This window comes from Hemitrygon akajei, chromosome 5 (genome assembly GCF_048418815.1).
Source record: "Hemitrygon akajei chromosome 5, sHemAka1.3, whole genome shotgun sequence".
Taxonomy (NCBI): domain Eukaryota; kingdom Metazoa; phylum Chordata; class Chondrichthyes; order Myliobatiformes; family Dasyatidae; genus Hemitrygon; species Hemitrygon akajei.
The window spans coordinates 155,049,442-155,065,405 of NC_133128.1; the positions used below are offsets into that span (position 1 = coordinate 155,049,442).

A 15,964-nucleotide genomic window follows, 5' to 3' on the forward strand; every position below is an offset into this window, starting at 1 on the left:
AAGGTGATAGATTTTGCTTGCTCTTTTTGTCATCCTTTGTGTTGGAGGTTGCAGGCTATTGCCAGAGTAGCCTTAGTGAGCAACTTAGTAATTTTGTAGATGGTATACATATATTGTAGTCACTCTGTGCTGGTGGTGGAGGAATTAATGTTGAGGGATTATGAGCACAGATGTAAGGCTTCTCTGTTCAGAATGGCGTGAAGCTTCCTGAGCTGCATTCATCCGAGTAAATGGACGGTATTCCATTTGCCTTTTACATGTCAGCAGATATCCTCCAGTTAATTCCTGTGAAGTACCCAGCCTCTGAACTTCTCATGCAGGTGTGTTAATTATATGGTCAGTCCTATTGAATCTGCTCCTTCAGGATGTGGATGGTGGTGTGCTGGTGTGCAAGGGAGAGGTTTGTTCAGTGAGGGGGTGAGAAGAACTTTTGACATGATGGTCTGTTAATTAAGTTTAAAGACAATGAAGAGAGGTGTTTCCTAAGAATTGTGAGGGAATCTGCTCAGAATTGAAATGCTAAAAGCATTATTTTCTTTTCTCTGTACCGTCTGGTGTAGGCACTTGAGCACCAATGGAAGTGCTAACTGAGAATATCAGAGAGCATCTTAGCCTTATGGATCAGAACCTCAAGCCAAAAGTAAAATCAGGAAGTTTTCTAGAGACAGCTATTTTGATGGCAGATGTAATCTGTGGCTCTGAGACATGCATTTTCCAGAGGCAAGTGTGGTTATTACCAAGCCTTTGAAAGGAACTTCCTCTGGTCAATCTTGCAAATTCAATATTGGGGTAGGAGAACCTTTTATTCTTAATAAATTATAGTTTTTTTTGTAATTTTGAAATGTTGCTTATGTTTTAACTGCTGTAAGTGTCATCTATTGGCTATGATAGTCTGGTCAGATGACCGGGGCATACAAGATGTATGATCATCTTTCTACTTTAGTGCTTAATAGTGCCAAGTTGTGTTATTCTAGAAAGGCTTGCCTCATTACGTAGGTGCTGTGAACCTTCTCTGTGGCCTTTGAGTTTGAGAAGAACGATTGCTAACCCCCAGACTATCTGTATGACTGTCATTTGTCATCAACACCTTTGCTTCATATCTTGTTCATTAACACAGAGCTTGAACTAATGAACAGCTGATGGAATGAGATCTGGAGAAAAATTTGTGCAGGAAATCATTTGAATGAAAAAGCCATTGTATGGACAGACCTTGTTCTACTGACATAATTCATTACGGTGTGAGGAATCTTTAGCCAGTCATGATATCTTCATTGTTCTGCCATATGCTTCACCTCCCTACCATTCTGCTGAGCTCATTAGAACATGGAAGAGTACAGCATGTATAGGCCCTTTGGCCCATGATGATGGTGCCACACATGATGCCAAGTTAGACTCGTCCCTTCTGCTTTGCATATGATCATATTCTTAAATTCCCTGCACATTAATATTCCCTGCTGAGAAAGTAAACTTTTTCAAAGAATTCTTCTTGTGTACTTGAAAGTAATTCATTTACCTTTTTCTCTTTTGTTACAGACTAATGTTAAGAGCACCCTAAGACCAATAATCTTAGATGAAATCTTAGAGGAAAACAAAAGAAAAATTATAGAGGTTGTTGCCAAAGAAAGTTTGGGGCCCCAAGAACATACAAAACTATATGATAAGTATTCCATGCTGATAAAAAGGCAAGCTGACTTAGATGTGGAACAATTTCTAAATGAAGAACATACATTTGAAGAGACAGCACAGGAAATAATTAAGTATCAGAAACTGAAAGAAGAAATTCAGTACAACTCTCGAAAGGTACATACTAGCAGAAGTTCACAAGATGAATTACATAATTTTTTTATTTATAATGTAGAAATTACATTTAAGTATACCTTATTTGTAGCAATTAGATCTATTAATCATTTCTGAAAGCTTTCTGTCATATGGATTAGATAGATACTGTATATATCATTTATCTGTCTTAATATTGCTGTATGAAATACAGATTCTTGTGATCATACAGTAAAATAACTGCTATTGCTGGCACAGTTGTATATCATTTGTGGTTTATATTATTTTATGAAATTGTCTCAATTTTTGGTTCAGGTTGTTCGCCTGGGAATGTTTGAGGTGCACTGTGATGAACTCATAAGGGCTCTTGTGAGACGAGCAGAAGCATTGTTTGAGAAACTTCTGACTAGGATGAGCAAGTATCATTCGGATGCAAATAAAGCGTTAGTATTTCTCCAATTTATATTGATGAAAGTTTCAGAAAGTTTCAAAACTTTTTAAGCTCACCCATAATTGGTGGCATGTGCATGCACACATCTTTTGCTTCTAGTGCACAAAGGAATTTAACCTCCAGACAAACGACTGTTATCCTCTACCTCATTGGCATGTTAAGTATATTTTTCGATCATAGATAATTATATTTCTTTTTCCGGTTTCTGATGTGAATGGTGTTGACAACGTGGAGTTTGCGATGATTTGTCTGCAGATTTTAGAACAGGCTTATTTATACTGTTTTTATTGAAGAAATTATTCAGTGTGCACATGGTGTCACTGGGCAAAAGATTGCACAGCACAAGATTTTTGCACATATTGGTCGTTACAAATTAGAGGGAATGTTGAAGATCATTCATCTCTGCTAATCTATTCTGTTTTCCTTCTTTAGGCTATTAAAACCCCACAGCACTGTTTTTGCTCCTGTTAAATCCTGTAGCAGGAGTAGCAGGGTTTAGGAGCAAATATTTCTTTAAAATTTTAAGCTCTGGCCTACTACGAAGGAATGTGCAAATTGAGATAAAATAGGCAGGTTAGTTAGATAAACAAATTACTAAAGGAATGGTGTGAGAAAGAAAGGTTTCATTTTTGTAATGCTCTGATAATACTGATAGGAAGAATCTGATCTGCTGTTGTGGAAACTACCTGAGCTGGCTTAGAGTAAGATTCTATTTGAGTAGTGTGGTCATAAAGATTTGAAATTACTGGAAATTTCATGAAACAATAAAAAGAAATAGGACATTCCTTAAGATTGCAAAACGGGCTCTGTATTGGCACCCATGTGAATTGCTAAAAACATATTTATTGTACAAAGTTTTAACAACTACATTAACTACTTACATTGTACTCTTAAAATCTTTCTACCCATAAAAATTTTCACTTTCTGCTTATCATGTATTGTCAAGACTTGACATTGAGGCAACTTCATCCTGTATCATCAAGTCTATTGCTCCTCAAGCTAACTACCCTAATCTTGGAACTGGAATGGGTTTATTATTGTCACATGTATCATGAAAAGCTTCTTTCTGCATTACTGTTCATATAGATTATTATTCAGTGCAACAAGGCAGTACAATGAAAAAATACAGAATGCAGAGTAAAAACCATAGGTTTCAGGAGCAGAATTGGACCATACAGCCTGTTGAGTATGCTTTTTTCTCATGATATTAATTTCTGGCCTTTCCCTGATCCTTACATTTATTTGATATTCATTGGAAATGTTCAAATGAGGCAAAAGGTTCATTTTTAGAGGGAATACGTCAATGGCCAGTGAAATCCTGGGAGGTGAGGGCCACCATTGATCGGTTATTTTAAATACCTTGTTTTAAAATAATATTCATTTTATATAGTTCTGCTGGGAAATCTATAAACAAACTCCCTTCTTCTGCCCTCATTGGATGAGTTACTCTGAAGATCTCTTGCCACGTACACCCAAGCATTCCCCTTGAAAATGCTTTTAAGCACCTTTAATGCTGTCATATTCAGCAATTCCTTGTGGTGCTCTTGTATTTGACAACTCAACCCTTACATTACTCTTCTCATGTCCTGGAACTCCTATTGGCTCATAACCTAAAGCATGATCTGACATACTATCTCCTGTTAATTGTTTCTATGTGCTCTGTAGCATTATGGGCTATAAATCTGGGAACTACATAGTCTCTAAACCTCAGTGTAAGTACTTGGCCCTTTATGTGCCCCAGACCTTGCAGCAGTTCAAGAAGGTGGCTCACAGGGATTATATACTGTATATAAAACAACTTTTAAACAAAATCTTGCGAATTGAGGATAATAGATGTTACCTGTGAAAATGAAAGTATATAATACTTTCATAATGATGCAATGTCAAGCTGAGATCTGTACTTCTGGTTACTTGGTTGGAGACAGCAGCTGCTGCTCTTAGTTACTCCAGAAAATTGGGCAAGTATTTAGCTGAATAGGTAGTTCTCAAAAGGACCAACAACTTAAGTTTTAATAATATATTTAACTGAATATGGAGCTGTGGAAGTGCTGCTTCTCCAGCTTAAAATCTTATGGGTTGATCCCAATTTTCCCTATTTTCTTTTGCACTCTTTGATTCCGCTCATGATTTATCTGTCACCAATTAACCCCACATCCTGTACAAGCTTGCAATAAATTGTTTTCTCTGACAAATGATCACAACCTGCCCTCACCTCACCTGCAAAGGCACCTAGAATATTGCATCTGCAAACACCATCAGTTAGCTTGAGAGATGATCACTTCCACAGGCACTTAAAGCATTATATTAGCCAACACTGTCTTTCAGCTTGATAGATCTGCCTACAATATTTATCTATCCTCCCAACCATCTCTGGAAGTTAGTTTAACCCGTAATGGTTTGCTAAAGTGATTGACACCCGCCCTTCCAATTTCGGTTAATCACTACAGCTTCATAGTGATCCTCTATCTTCATGTATTTCACAGATATGTTAACCATATTTGTTCCTACCTGTGTATAATTTCATATAATGCGATGTGTTCATTAAAACCTCATGACTAACCTCCCAACATTACCAATTCACATGTCCTGATGATTCATTCTTGTACATAGTTACCTTTGATACTATCTTTCTTCTCCATTAAAGTTTCTCCACTACACTTCTCTGACAGTTGAATAGTTAACTAATTGTACTTTTTTTATAGGTTATGTCTTGAATTTGAGAAAATAGCAGAGAAAGCCTTAACAACACCTCCAAACACAGAAGCACTAATGGAATTGAAGGTCTTTTTTTCTGTTTTACTTTGAAGGATTAAGTGTGCATAAGAATTATGTGTGTAAATTAACATATTACTGAGAAAGAAAATAATAAATGCCAAAGTATAGTGGACTACTTTTATAAAATTGTCAGATTATACTATAACTGACAGTTCTCTCGGCAACCTGTAATTCTACATAAAATTCCTTTTACATTACAATTAAGCATTTAATTATGTTGAAAATCTTAATCTTTACTTCTGTATTTTTATTTTTAAAATAAATTCCTACCTGGACGCAATCCCTCAAAATTTTAACATAATTGATCTGTATAAAAGGACCTAGGCAATCCTTGTCAATATGGCATGTAAAACAAATAGCATTCCAAGAAAGCAAATGGTTTAAATCCATGATATTTCAGTGCAGTTTTGCAGTAGAGCTTGTTTAAAATATAAACAATGAACAATAATTTTTATACAACTGGCAAGGAACAATTACGCCAGAAATAGGCTGGGCAGTTGTCTCCAACAAGATATTTTAATTTATGTTCAACATAATGCCATGACTTTGTTTCTTACAGATAGCAACCTGGAGGCCACTATTGACAACAAAAATCAAGTGCTAAAATGTTGTTTTACTTTGGTGCTCTGATTGCCTATATTTGTATTAATCAGTGCATTTTATGCTAGGCTTATGTGCAAAAAGTTGAAGTGAAAGACATGGCTGAACTTGAGCTGAAGCTGATTGAAGCAAAAAATCGTCTGGCTTTTCTGGTCGATTATGTTACACTTTCCCCAAGTGACATACGATTAAACAATCAAACATTTCAGTGGAGTGGACGAATGACAGAGATTTTTGAGGAGCACAAAAGGATGGCTTCAGAAAAAGAAGAACAGTATCAACAAGGACTCAAGGTGAGATATTATTTATGATTTTCTTAAATTTGTTTAAAATCTTTTAACAGATTTGTAATGCACTGGTAGCTTTAATCTAGAGTCAGGACTTAATCTAACATCACAGCAAAACTTTATATTCAGTTTAGATCTGTAATATAAATATACACTAAATTATGCATTGCAATCACATTCTGATAACTTTAGTACTTTGGAATGAGCATGATAGCTTGGATTTCATGGACAGCAGTGAGGGAACAGTCTAAATCCAACAGTTTTAGAGCAGAAAATTCAGCAAAACTCTTCATTGCCTATAGAAGAAAGAATCACAGCAGAGCCAGGTTCAGGATAAGAATCTGGCTGTGGGAGAGACATACACCGTTCTCTATCCTTGGGCTTACTTTGGCTTTTGAGTTCAGTGGATTATTATTGGTAAATAATAATTATTGTTGTTTTATCCAATTTACCTGAATCTTGCAATTTATTTAATTTTTAGCTTCGTATTGAGAGATTTGAAGAAGAAGTTGAAACCTATGCCAAGCAAGCAGAAGAATTTGCCAGTTTTTCAGAATTGTCAGATGTTGGTCGCTACTTAAGAAAGGCTCAAACATTAAGTGCAAAGCTGAATCAAGCCTTAGAGAAGGTACTGAGTCACATAGTTACTATAATATCACATTGGTATAAAAACCATAAATATTTTTAAAAAGTATTGTAAGTTAGGAGAATGAGCAAGAAAGTGGCAAATGAAATACAGTGTTGGAGAATGCATGGTCATGCACTTTGGTAGAAGAAGTAAATGTGCAGACTATTTTCTAAGTGGAGAAACATCCATAAATCTGAGGTGCAAAGGGAGAACACCCTAAAGGTTAACTTGCAGGTTGAGTTGGTGGTGAGGAAGGCAAATGCAATGTCAGCATTCATTTCAAAAGGTTTAGAATACAAGAGCAGGGATGTGATGCTGAACCTTTATAGAGCACTGGTGAGACCTCACCTTGAGTATTGCGAACAGTTTTGGGCTAAGAGAAGATGTGCTGATGTTGGAGAGGGTTCAAAATAGGTTCACAAAGATGGATCCAGGAATGAAAGAGTTATCATACAAGGAACGTTTGATGGCGCTGGGTCCGTAATCGCTGGAATTTAGGAGGATGAGAGGAGATCTCATTGAAACCTTTCGAATGTTGAAAGGCCTAGACAGATTGGACAGAAAGGGTATTTCCCATGGTGGGGGAGTCTAGGACAAGAGGGCACAGCCTCAGGATGGAGGGGCGTCCATTTAAAACAGAGATGTGGAGAAATTTCTTTAGCCAGAGGGTGGAGAATTTGTGGAATCTGTTACCATAGGCAGCTAAGGAGGCCAGGTCATTGGGTGCATTTAAGGCAGAGCTTGATAGGTTCTTGATTGGACACGGCATCAAAGGTTATGGGGAGAAAGCTGGGGTGTGGGGCTGAGGGGGGAAAAGAAAGGATCAGGCATGATTAGATGGCAGAGCAGACTCGATAGGCCAAATGGCCTAATTTTGCTCCTATGTCTTATGGTGTTGTATCAGTTATTGCAAAGCTTGAGTTAAATTGAAGTACTATAGTGCTCAAGGTGCTATCCTACAGAATACAGAGTTAAAATGCTGTATTTGCATTTAAAATGCAAATGCCTTGAAAAATACAGTATATGACCTTTCAAAAAGATGTAAAGCCCAATTGAAAAATACACTCTGAGTAACGTTTTGATATTTTGTCTATTTTAACATAAGCTTCATTAATATGCATTTATAGAAATTGGGAAGGATATTGTTGTTGACATCTGAAAGATTATGGAAACTGCTGGACTGAATATTTCAACATGTTGGTATAAACAAGTTGTAGAGAAGAGATTTCCTAGAGTCAAAGGGTTGGGAAATGTGTAACTTTCCTTGAAGAGTGAGTGGATAAGAACGTAGCAGATGGAATACAATGCTGAAAAATGTGAAATTTTCCACTTTACTGTACGTATACAAAAGCAGACTTTGGGAAATGTTGAGATTGAGATGAAAATAGCAGAGGGAATGTTGGGAGATCAGTTACAAGAGGATATTATGTAGTGAATCTATGGGTCTTGGAGAGAAAGCTATAGCTCTCTGGAAGTGACAATATAAGTATATAGGTTGTTAGTAAAGGCATGCAGCATGCTTGCTGATGTCAATTTAGGTATTCCGTATAAGAGTTGGGAAGTCATGTCCAGCTGCATAAAAAATTAATTATGTTTCTTTTGGAGTAATGTCTACAAATGTAGTCACCACAGTACACGAAGGACATGGAGGCTTTGGAGAATGTGTAGAAGAAATTCACTGGGGATTCACCTGGATAGGAGTGTATTAGCTGTAAGGAGAGGCAGGGCAAAATTGAATTGCTTTCTCTGGAGCGCTAGAGACTGAGCGGAAACCTGACTGGAGTTGATACTGTATACTTTTGAGAGGCATAGATAGGTAGATGGTTAGAGTCTCTTTCTCAGGGTGGAAGTGGTTGTATAAGTTGTTGGTGAGGTTGAACCTGGTGTGTTGTGTATAGTTTTGGTTACCCTGGTATAGGAAAGATGTAATTAAGCCGTAAAAAGTGTAAATTAGATTTATGGAATGTTATCAGGACTAGAGGGCCTGAGTTAAATGAAGAGGTAGAGCAGACTAGAACTTTACTCATGGAAGCGTAGGAGACTGAAGAAAAACTGTTTTAGATGTTATAGAGGTGTATGTAATAATGAGGTCATAGATAGGGTGAATGCACACTCTATTCCCAGAGAAAGGGAATCTAAGTAGGAGGGGGGACCAATTTAAGATGAGAGGGAGCCTTTTAAATCATTCAAATAAGGGTTGTGCATTTATGACCACAAGATAAAGGAGCTGAATTTGGCCCATCAATTCTGCTCTGCCATGACTGATTTATTTTCCCTCTCAACTCTGTTCTCTTGCTTTATCCGCATAACCTTCGACACCCTTACTAACCAAGAACTTATTAACCTCTGCCACACATTTGATATATTTAAAGCAATGAATTCCACAAATTCAGCACCCTCTGGCTAAAGAAATTCCTCCTCAAGGCTGTTCTGAAAGGACATCCTTCAATTCTGAGGCTGTGTCTTCTGGACCTAGACCCTCCTCCATATCCTCTCCATATCCACTCTGTTTGGGCCATTCAATATTTGGTAGATATGGGGATAGTATTATGATATGCAAAGAGTTGCCAGCAAAGTGGTTGAGTCAGGTTCATCATTTAAAAAACATTGGATAAATACATAGAAAATTTTTAGAGGGATGTGGGTAAAAAACAGGGTGGGACTTGCTTGGTCAGAATGGATTAGGTAGATCAAAGAGCCAGTGTTGTATATCCTATGACCTGAGTATTGCTGAAAGCAAGTCACAAAGAAGAACATTGTGGGTGGAGCAAGCATTTATAAATGCAAATAGTATGTTGACGTTCTTAACAAGAGGATTTGAATCTTACTACATTTATGTAAGGGCCTTGGTGAAATAGCATCTGGAGTATTGTGCAGAGTTTTGGTTTCTGTGAATTTTGTAAAAAGTTCATAAGATCATAAGATATAGGAGCAGAATTAGGTCATTTGGCCCTTCAAGTCTTCTCTGCCATTTCATCATGGCTGATCCAGTTTTCCTCTCAGCCTCAAGATCCTACCTTCTCCCCTGTATCCCTTCATGCCTTGACTAATCAAGAATCTATCAACCTCTGCCTTAAATATACCCTATGACTATCCTCCACAGCCATCTGTGGCAAGGACTTCCACAGATCTGCCACTCTCTGACTAAAGAAATTTCTCTTCATCTCCATTCTAAAAGGATGCCCCTTTATTCTGAGGCTGTGTTCTCTGGTCCTAGACCGGTGGTTCCCAACCTGGAGTCCACAGGCCCTTTGCTTAATGGTATTGGTCCATGGTATAAAAAAGGTTGAGAACCCCTGTCCTAGACTCTCTCACCATGGGAAACATCCTCTTCACATCCACTCTATCGAGGCCTTTCAACATTTAATGGTTTTCAGTCAGGTCATCCCTCATTTTTCTGAATTCCAGTGAATACAGGCCCAGAGGATGTATATGTCATAGAAAATGTTCAGCAAAGATTCACTAGAATGGTTCTTGTAATATAGATTTTTCATTTGAAGAGCAATTGAGTAACCAGTGTTGCATTGTCTAGAGTTTAGAAGAATGAAAGACACTTTCAATTAAACTTTTAAAATTCTTATCAGGCCTTGATAGGTGGATGAAGTCAAGGTAATTTCCCTGGATTACAGGTCTCAGAATAAGGGATCAGCCATTTAGGATTTGAAATAAGGGGAAAGCTCTTCATCCAAAAAGTGGAAAATCTTTGGAGTTTTAAACCTGGAGAGCTAGATGGTTCAGTCTTTGATTTCATTCAAAATAGAAATGGATAGATTTCTGGATATTAAAAAAATTAAGGGATTTGGGAACAGTATAGGAAAATGGAATGGAGACAGAAGACCAGCCATGATCTTTAAAAATTATAGAGCAGGCTCAAAGAACCAAAGAGCTTCCTTCTGCTTCCAATTCTTATGTTCTTATTGAAGCACTGTGAGTAAAGTGGATGACTCAGCTCCTCACTCTTCAAAAAACATTCCAGTATCTAGTTGACATAAATGAGGTTGTGTACAGCTCCAACAAAACTCAAGCAGTTTAATATCACAGAGCACAATGCATCCTATTTATTGCCGTCCAGTCCACCATATAAAAATTCAGCACCCAGTGTTTGGCTGCACCCATTGAAGCACGTGGAAGGTGACCAGATGCTTCTTCCTAATACATCTTGAAGAATCATCAGGAAAAAAAGAATGAATGAGTGTTTGTGTTCTGTAAAGCTCTAAGTATTCTGGAAATGGAGGAAAGCGAAGTTTCTCCCAAACAGTTCCTGAATTTTAGTTAGAAGCACCTAGAGTGCCGGAAGCTGTACAAGCCAGGAACTTGGTCACAAAAGAAGAATGTCGGGTATTGGTTTAATGACCAGACAAAGCTAGTTTTGGAAGTGAACTGTAAAGAGGAAATGGAAAGTATGGGAAAGATCTAGCTAGTTCTGTAAAAGGAATATAACAGGTGGAGTAAAGCATTAAAATATGTGGTTATTTACTTGATAGGAAGAGTAGGAAAGCAGAGTGATTTTAAACAGTGGGAAACTTGAAAATGCTGGTGTGCTGAGAAACCTTGTTGCATTAGTTCATGAAACTTGGAAACTAGTACTAATAAAGTAAGACATTAGATGCCAGATGGTATGTTAGTCTTAATTGTAGCAGGTTTGAAGTATGAAAATAGTCTTACCAAAGTCAAGGAGTCAGGGAGGGAATCTTGTAGGCTTGTGGGGCCTATTCCAGTTTTTTGATAACTATGTTTCTCATTGAGTGATATTTGATGTGTTTCAATCCAATCAACATATACTTCTATGGTCATATTACGATGTAATTAAATTCTATAATTTTTTTTGTTGTGCCAGATTGATCAGATTAATGCAGAAGAGCAAGCATTTGGATGGCCTGAATCTCAGTATCCTCAGCGGAAACAAACTAGCGATGTCCTTCAACCATATTTAAGGTTGTATGAAATCATTGTAGAGTTCAATAACAAATATAATAGTTGGATGGAAGGACCGTTTACAGAGGTCAACCCAGATGAGGTAGAAGCAGATGCAGGAAACTACTGGCGTGGTCTATACAAGTTGGAACGGACTTTCTCAGACTCACCAAATGCATTAAAAATTGCCCATGCTGTTAGGAAAAAGGTTGAGGAATTTAAAGAACATATTCCCCTAGTTCAAGTCCTTTGTAACCCTGGTTTGCGTGATCGACACTGGGATGCCTTATCTGAAATTACAGGCTTCCCGCTAAAGCCTGCTCCAGACACAACAGTTACCAAACTTCTCACAATGAATCTTGATCCTTTCTTAGCTCAGTTTGAGGGTATAAGTGAGGCTGCTGCCAAAGAATATTCACTGGAAAAAGCCATGAAAAAGATGATAAGTGAGTGGGATACAATGGAATTTACTCTCCTTCCATACCGAGAAACAGGAACACACATACTTTCAGCTGTTGATGATATCCAGATGTTGCTAGATGATCACATTGTGAAGACCCAGACAATGCGTGGATCTCCTTATATACAGCCATTTGAAAAAGAAATCAGGTAATTTTGTTCTCAGTTTTTCTCATGGTGTTTTTAAAGACAGTTTCAAGTTTGAATGCAATAGATCTTTGCAAAATGCTTAATAATTTTGAGCAAATTAGATGTAAATAATAAGGTGAGGTAACATTTCTCAATTTATCAGTGTTTGTAAATAATTTAAACCATACAATCCTTTTTTAAATTGACTATGGCAACATCTACTAACAAAAATATGACAAGATTCTGCTTAACATGGTCACCACTAACTCTTTTTCATTGGCTGTAACATCATACGGTTGATGTATAAGAATTGAATTGACTTTATTACTTACATCCTTCATATACATGAGGAGTGAACATTTTTATGTTATGTCTTTGTCTAAATGTGCAATTTATAGTGATTTGTTATAAATAGTATGTGTAACAGGACAGTCAATATAACATAGAAATACAATTGTATCAGCATGAATTAATTGGTCTGATGCCCTGTGGAAGAAGCTGTCCCAGAGCCTGTTGGTCCTGGCTTTTATGCTGTGGTAATGTTTCCTGGATGGTAGCAGCTGGAACAGTTGTGGTTGGAGTGACTCGGGTCCCTTTTACACATGTGTCTTTGTATACGTCCTGAATAGTGGGAAGTTCACATCTACAGATGCGCTGGGCTGTCCTCACCACTTTCTGCAGAGTCCTGTGATTAAGGGGTGTACAATTCCCATACCAGGCATTCATGCAACCAGTCAGAATGCTCTCAATTGTGCCCCTGTAGAAAGGTCTTAGGATTTGGGGGTCCACACCAAACTTCTTAAACTGTCTGAGGTGAAAGAGGTGATGTTGTGCTTTTTTCACCACACAGCTGGTATGTACAGACCATGTGAGATCCTAGGTAATGAGTAGGCTGAGGAACTTAAAGCTGTTCACCCTCTCAACCCCAGATCTATTGATGTAAATAGGAGTTAGCTTGTCTCCATTCCTCCTGTAGTCCACAACTAGCTCTCTTGTTTTTGTGACATTGAGGGAGAGGTTATCTTCTTGACACCACTGTGTCAGGGTGATGACTTCTCTGTAGTTGCCTCGTTATTACTTGAGATTAGGCCAATCAATGTAGTATCATCAATAAATTTAGTTAGCAGATTAGAGCAGTGGGTGGCATCATTGTCATGGGTATACAGACAGTAAAGGAGACCAGTCAGGATTGTATCACTTGGTAGAGTGCTGAAGTAGAATTAATAGTAGAATCATTCTCCACGTTGACAATTTTTGTGTGAAGTAACTAATAAATCAAACCATCTACACAGTATTTCTTTAATTCTTCAGCTGTTACAAAACCACTGCATTCACAGCAGTTTCTTATGAAGTATAAATACCCTCTTCTAATTTATTTGTGGAGAGAGAATGCAGGACAGCTTGGGTAACTTCAGTGCAAAATTCAGGCTGATGTACCGATAGACTGCTGTTCTATCAGAGGTGTGAAGTACTGTAGGTTCCAGTATTGCATCAATTATATTTACATAATACATATAGCAACTTTGGGAGCCTTCTATTTGTAACTTGTATGGTGTATTTCATGCAGAGCAATAATGCCAATACTGCAAAAGTATTTCATTGAGTGCAGGGTGCTTTTGGACATTGAAAGGCTATGAAAATTTTTTTTCCCCACCAAGTAATGTCATAAATGTGTTCTGAAAACTTTGGTCACTATATTTCAGCAAAATGCCAAATGCATTTGTTTTGAAGTCCTGTACTATTCCAGTCAAAATACCATATTTTAATTAATACATTAAAGTAGTTTTGGATCCCTTCTGTCAGTATACCTCAAAATTTGTTGGTTATTATTGTTTTACAAAAAGTTGTTAGTTATCTCTGCATCTTTTGTAAGTGATATTTGTTAAGTCCGGAAGGGTGGCTTCACTTGTGGTCTTCAGTGAAATCTTCAAATGAAAAGGTTGTGTATAGGAAAGGTCCAAAATATGTCTAAGCAGCCCAGTTTGTTAGTACTACAAGTATCACTAAAATATCTCTTTCCATTCCCACAGTTACTTCTGTTTAAAATGTTGGAATTGATTATTTTGTTTTGATTTGACTTCTGGACTTGAACATTTTAGTGCAAGCAGGTGCTTGTGATGGATATTACAGTGGATTGCTAATGGCCATTGCACAATTCAGTAATGTCCATAGCCAAGACCTTGAGTATTATTGATGGTCTGTTGGGTTTCCCAAAATAGAGTCTGTGCTCTTCAGTACTGCAGTAATGCTGGTAGAGTTGAGGTGGGGCAAGAGGACCATTGGCTAGTTGACCAAGATCAAGGTCTTAAGATGCTTATCAGTGGGGTGGAGTGCTGTAAGGAGAGTCCTTTGTGAATGACAGTCACCTGGAATTGGAATGATTGGGGTTGGAAAGTGGGGGATATTGTGGGAAGTTCTTCAATAATTATCAAGGCATTCGGTTAGGATATTCACTGTTGATTAAAGCCTGGAATAGAGGGAAATAGGTAGAATGTCAATGAAAGGGGCATGAAGAGAAAAATGTGGATAAACAATGAATGGGGCTTGTAGGATGGAAAGGTAAAATCTTCAACAATAATCAGGGCCTGGGTTGGAGACATGAAGTACCCTTCACTACTGATCAGAGCTTAGCTTCAGTGGAATGGGGCTCTGGATATGCAAAAAAAATTACAAAGCAGGAGAAATATGACTTTAGTTGTAAAGTGATGTAACCAAAAATAATGAATGTCCAATATGGAGCATGAAAGAAGGAAGGGGATTTTTCCTACACAAGTATAGAGGAACATGTAGTGAATGTTCACCATTGATTAAAGCTTGATCAGGTGGATGTGGAATGTTGAAAGGATAATTCCTGGAATGATGAAACATGCATCTTCAATGAATATGGAGAGGAATGAATCTTCATCATTGATAGGATCTGAGTCTGGGGACCAGAAGGGATCTTTGCTGAGGATAATATCTTGGAGGAAGGCGGGAAGTTTCAATTATCTGGATCTGGAAAGGGGACCTTCACTGAGAATCAGGACCTGGAGAAGGTGAGATTTCTGTCAAAATCTTTGTGGAATATTGATTAGGGATGAAAAAGACAGAAAACATGATTGGAATGGATCATTGCTTGAAGGATCAGAACATCTGGGGGCCTTGGTCATGGTGTCAGAAGTGTTTGGAATGGTCAGAAGTCTGAGGATCTTGGAGAATTTTGCAATCAGTGAAGCCTTAAAGAGTTGAACTATTTGATAGTCTCATAGGGTTTTAGTTCCATAAAGCTGAATGTAAAATAGTGCTATGCTTTTTCTTCTTGATTGCCAACCAATAAATGTACATACACTTCTTCAGATATTATTTTCTCCCATGTCAGTACACCAACATACATATAAATCTATATGGGTGGGTACAGGCCTTAAAGCCAAGTGGTTGTCTGCATTGTAGCACCAATGTGGTGTATCACTGAGTTAGCAATTACATTTTCCATTCCCGGTTGCATTTTTAGGCAATGGCAGCTGGTAGTTCTATCAAGGCATGAAGTTGGGTCTGATTTGAAAGGAGGTTCAATATTTGTGCAAATATCACAAATCTGGAAAAATAACACTGTAGTTGGAAAATGGCATAACCAAAAAAATTGGATGTTGATATCTCTGTTTGTATAACACAGATCGTGGGAAAGTAAGCTGTTGCTACTGCAGGAAATAATGGATGAATGTTTAAAAGTACAAGCAACTTGGCTTTACCTGGAACCAATTTTCAGTTCCCCTGACATCATGGCCCAGATGCCCGAAGAGGGAAGACGATTTACCACTGTAGATAAGATCTGGAAAGAACTTATGAAACAAGTTTTAATGGTAAATTAACATTTGAATCCTATTATTATTATCAGCCAAGAAAATAATGATTAACTGCAGCTGAATTGAAGACACAGCCTGTATTTATTGTTGGACATCATGTGAC

At 37.6% G+C, this 15,964-nt stretch overlaps 1 protein-coding gene across 1 annotated transcript in view; it reads left to right on the plus strand.

The window, feature by feature from the left end:
- dnah7 (dynein, axonemal, heavy chain 7) overlaps window positions 1-15,964 on the plus strand; it is a 262,198-nt gene that overhangs the window by 32,822 nt on the left and 213,412 nt on the right. Inside the window, exons 12-18 of the mRNA XM_073046961.1 lie at window positions 1,534-1,800; window positions 2,092-2,219; window positions 4,930-5,008; window positions 5,671-5,895; window positions 6,371-6,517; window positions 11,355-12,040; window positions 15,672-15,858. Of these exons, the coding sequence (XP_072903062.1) occupies window positions 1,534-1,800; window positions 2,092-2,219; window positions 4,930-5,008; window positions 5,671-5,895; window positions 6,371-6,517; window positions 11,355-12,040; window positions 15,672-15,858 (1,719 nt within the window). The remainder of the gene's footprint in view (window positions 1-1,533; window positions 1,801-2,091; window positions 2,220-4,929; window positions 5,009-5,670; window positions 5,896-6,370; window positions 6,518-11,354; window positions 12,041-15,671; window positions 15,859-15,964) is intronic.